Source organism: Nannospalax galili, unplaced genomic scaffold (assembly GCF_000622305.1).
Source record: "Nannospalax galili isolate Female #2095 unplaced genomic scaffold, S.galili_v1.0 scaffold241, whole genome shotgun sequence".
In the NCBI taxonomy this organism is placed as follows: Eukaryota; Metazoa; Chordata; class Mammalia; order Rodentia; family Spalacidae; genus Nannospalax; species Nannospalax galili.
The window spans coordinates 516,008-520,518 of NW_008345602.1; the positions used below are offsets into that span (position 1 = coordinate 516,008).

The window sequence follows — 4,511 nt, forward strand, 5'->3', positions numbered from 1 at the left end:
GAGTACAATATTGTATAACTGTAATAATTCAACTGTAAACCTAAAAATTTATAGCCAATTCTGAAAAAGATGCATCTTAGCTCAGAAAATTGTTATTGAATATGTCAATGCTGTTGTAATGAAATGCTTCTTCTAAGTATGTGGTTATTAAATAAATAATTAACTGGAAAAAAAAAGGTTACCAGCAATATGCTAATGTATTTCAAAAATCACTTTTCTGGTAGGTTAGATATTAGGTAAAAGTGTGCCTGAAGCAATAATGTGCATGCTAAGTCGAATTTATATATCAAGGGAAATGTCACTCTTTAGCATAAGTATTAATAAAACATGCATGTTATAAAAAATGCTTATATAACACAGCTATGCTCTCATTCCACTTTGGGGATGGAAACTGTAAACATTTTAATACAGTAACCAGGCACAAAAAAGAGTAGAGGGAAAGAAAGCAAAGGCTCTTAGCATATCCAGACTGACTCCCAGGTCGCTCAGGCAGTCACTTGGGCCAGGGCCTATGGGCCTGACCAGACCTTAATTCAGGGCGGAGCACTAGGCGGGCGCCTGGGCAGAGGCCTCTCCAGCGTTCCTGGGGCGAAGGTTGAGCGTTTGAGTGTCCATGGTAACACTATGCTTCCGCCTTCTGGAAGCTTACTCTCCAGAGCCTATTGTGAGCTACCTGTCCCCGTGGGAGGGAGCGAGACTGGGGGACTGATGGGGAAACAAAGGGGTAGGGGGCTAGGCAAGCTTCTGGAAACATTTGTTTTAGGAATTAAGGTAAACTAAGAAATATTGGTTCAGGACTCAGCACAAAACAACCTGTCTTTCTGGTCCTTTCGCCCACCCAGGGAAGGATGCCTCTGGAGGTGGTGGTGGAGCTGCAGATCCGGGCGGTAAGAGACCAGAGCGCCTCCTTTCATAACTCGGTTGTTCTCCTTCCACTTAACTACACACACATCACTGTTGGGACGAATAATACTTCTGTTCCAAAGATTCAGTACATTGGTCTTTCCGGACCTCTGAACCTTTAATTAAGCTTAAGCTGTCCTATTTTTTTTCCTTCCTAAGCCGACATGTTTCTTGGCTTCTTTAAAATAATCGTGTGTTAAGTAGGATTTTCTTTTTAACGATTTGTGAAAGTATTTAAAAACTATTCTTTTAACCAAGGAGTAACAATTTTTAAAAATATATTTATTTTTATTTTATGTGTATGAGTGTTATGCCTGCATGTAAATAAATGCACCCATGTTGGGCATTGCAGTCGGATCCCAGGGCTGACAGTTGTTAGCTTCCATGTGGGTGCTGGGATTTGAACCCCGGGTCTTTTGCCAGAACAGTGTCCTTAACCACTGAGCAATCTTTCCAGCCCCAGGACTAACATAATTTAAAAAGCTTCATTCCTGATAATGTTCCATTAGGAGCCACTCAGAGATACTCCCCATAGCTATGGTTTTGGTTTGTTAATTCTGAGAGGGAAATCAACCAAATATCCACCACTCCTCCTTAAGTAAGGTGCTGGGGCACAATGACTTTCCTGTTCCTGAGAGTCAGTCATTCCGCTGTGTTCACCCTCCATTTTCCCATCCTTCCATCTGTAATGACTGTCCTGGAGCTTGGCTTCCAAGCTGTCAGGGGCCTCTCTAGTGTCGGTGTTTATAAGCACAATGCTAACAGGATATGGTAACAGCATGGCAATCACTTTAGCCTCCATACAATCAGCAAACTTGAAGTTTTCATCGTACACACAAGAAGAAAAATCAAAGTGTACTGTTTTTTATTTCATTTTGATGACAGCAAATATAGATTGTATTAGTTGTACCATATCAACTGCAAACATTCAAAATTGTGCAGGAAGATGAAGGACCCCCTTAAGAAGCCAAGTGACCTCTTCAATAATGCAGAAATTAAGATTTCATCTTGTTTCATTTAACATTATTGGTTAATTTGATTTTGATTTTTAAAAGGTATTCTTCAGTGTACAATTACAAGGAAGTCAGTTTTCTATTCTAGAATACTTAAGATGACTCAGAAAGTCAGGTGAATTGATCTGTGCTTAAGTAGCCAGCAAATTCAGGCCTAACAAATAAAACAGGGAATTCTAGAAGTATGAAACCACAAGGTAAGTCCCCAATATTCAGACTTGTGGACACTGCAAGAGGAAATATTATTGCCTTCAGATATCTGGCCTGGATGTTGCTGCAATTAAAAGTGATTTCTGAAAGGTTAAAACCACAAACTCAGACCACTTAGACCCTCACAGTCTGCTGATCAGTAAGTGAAGAGGTAGTCAGTGTTCAGGATGTTGTGGGAATGCAAAATGACTATTTGATTTAGAGGAACAGCTGTTCCTTTTAGTGTGCCCGACCCTCACAAGGTATCTGCTCCCCACCATGAGAACTTAACACAGCCATTCTCTAGGTTCCTGTCCACATCCCTGTATGTCATATCAAAGTTTTTTCTATTTAGAAATGCCATAACAACTGGTCATTAAGATTATCTGAAGACACAAGTTCCATAGGTAATTTAAAAGTTTTTCTTTTCAGATAGAGCAATGTTTATAGCACATACCCTCTTTGGTCTTTCCAGGTCAAATAATAATCATAGTTCACCATGTATTTGGTCATCTTTGGTCTTACGGTTTGGAGAGGCACTATGAATAAGCAGCTTTCAATGTAAAGGTCAATGTAAACAGAAATTTAGGAGCGCTCATATAGCAATAGGCTCTCCTGAAGAATTTCAAGTTAAATACTGTTACTTAGAATTTATAAGGAAATGAGTATACAGTCATTCTTGTATATATGGAAAAGGTAGGTAGCTGCACTAAAAAGTCACACTGCTCTCCCATTTTGTTACTGGATAGAGGACCATTTTCTCTATTCAGGAGAGATGACAGGCAGCAGGGCTCCATCCTCTGCCACTGGCCACTGGTGTGTGTGGTCAGTCTACCCCACCAAGACTCTCCGTTTCCCTGGCTTTCTCTAGCAGCTTAGCTTCCTGGCCATTAGGCATGCCATGCTATTATTCATGAACACAGTTCCAAAATGATACCATACACTCATACTTACTTTTCTGAGGGAACCTCAGGTACGCCCACTTCTTGAGTACTTCTTTAAAATCTTGGCTTGTTTTATGAGTGCTAAAAGACACTACTAGAGAGTAGTGCAAAGTGAATATCTAAAGGCTATTTGAGGTGTATAGGGATAGATAAAATACTATAATCTCATCTCACTACCCAATCCATAAAGATGGAAGAGTTTATTAAGAAAATCAGGATTAAGAAATAGCTTCAACTATGGCAATGGATCTTCAGAAAATAAACAAGAAAAACCTATGTCTTAAACTTTTAAAATACCATTTAAAATCTACCCCAGGAAAAGGACTAGGATTAGTATATGGTTTATCTGGATGCATATTTACAGAATGAAGATTGTTTCTTAAAATTCAAGTTACAAGTGATAAATTGATTTATGGGATTACTACATAACACTGTCAACTTTAAATAAATCGCCAGTCAGCATGTTTTCTTTGCATTCACTTTGGAGATCCACAGTTGTTGAACACACCCAATAGAGGGATTTTTGTTTTTTCTTTCCAAAATATGGCTATGTCCAATAATGGCCAGCACATGCTCCGGCCTAGCAACACATCAAGACAGTGGGACCCCTGGAAATCCTAAAGGAAGCTTGAAATGTCTGAGGGGCTAAAGGGATGGCACCGGTTTAGGTCAGCATCACTGAATGTGGGAACTTTCAGAACTCCTAGTGCCAATAATAAATGAGATGGTGTCACTGTTGATTCCAAAGTACAAAGAGGATGGGAGCATTGTTGGGTGACAGCCAGCAATAGTCCACAATGCTGTACTGCATGTAGCCCAGAAGAAAGCCAAAAGCCACATCAGTGACATTGTGCCGCCCAAGCATGACCCTGGAGAGACCTAGGACGAAGGCCCACAGTACTACCAGCACCCTCAGTGGAATGGCCAGGACCAGGTGATTCAGGATGAACCGAGACGCCAGGGCAGCCCTTGTGGCATGGCCGGAGGGAAAGGAGTATTTGTCCACTGAGAGGGTGAAAAACATGTCCATCTGATTGTGCGCTGGTCGGCGCCTGCGTACCAGCCCTTTAATCACAGCCACCAGCAGCAGGTCCAGCAGCAGGCCGAAGAGCAGGTTCATCAGCACCTCGCGCCCGGCCCAGCTGTCACTCCTGGACAGGCAGTAGAGGGTGCCCAGCAGCCAGGGGATGCCGTGCCCCGAGATCTCCAGCAGCTTCATCAAGGGCCGCGCGCTGCCCCAGGACGAGCTCTCCCCGGCACACACCCCTAGCTTCTTGGACAGCCACAGGTCGATGGCCAGCAGGGAGCGCAGGGCTATGCCGAGGAAGGACGGGTTCAGGTTAATGCGGTCGTCTTCGGGCGGCGGGGCCGGGGGCACCTGCGCGAGACCGGAGGCCAGCGGGAAGGAGCCGCGGCGGTGCGCCGGGCTCTCGGACGCGCGCAGCCGGGCGCAGGCGGTGTC

The 4,511-nt window shown here is 43.4% G+C and overlaps 2 protein-coding genes across 8 annotated transcripts in view; one reads left to right on the forward strand and one right to left on the reverse strand.

Annotated features, from left to right (window-relative positions):
- The window catches only part of Spata6l (spermatogenesis associated 6 like), a 71,965-nt gene that overhangs the window by 3,425 nt on the left and 64,029 nt on the right, over window positions 1-4,511 (forward strand). For 6 of the 7 annotated variants that reach the window (XM_008841669.3, XM_008841672.2, XM_008841670.3 and 3 more), the window contains exon 2: window positions 843-887. In XM_008841669.3, the coding sequence (XP_008839891.2) occupies window positions 849-887 (39 nt within the window). In that variant the 5' untranslated portion in view covers window positions 843-848. Of the gene's footprint in view, window positions 1-131; window positions 888-4,511 lie in introns of those variants that run through there. The other variant, XM_008841673.3, reaches the window with a different exon arrangement.
- Window positions 3,231-4,511, reverse strand: part of Plpp6 (phospholipid phosphatase 6) — a 1,525-nt gene continuing 244 nt past the window's right edge. Inside the window, exon 1 of the mRNA XM_008841679.3 lies at window positions 3,231-4,511. This exon is cut by the window's right edge and continues 244 nt beyond it. Coding sequence (XP_008839901.1) covers window positions 3,780-4,511 — 732 coding nt within the window. The 3' untranslated portion in view covers window positions 3,231-3,779.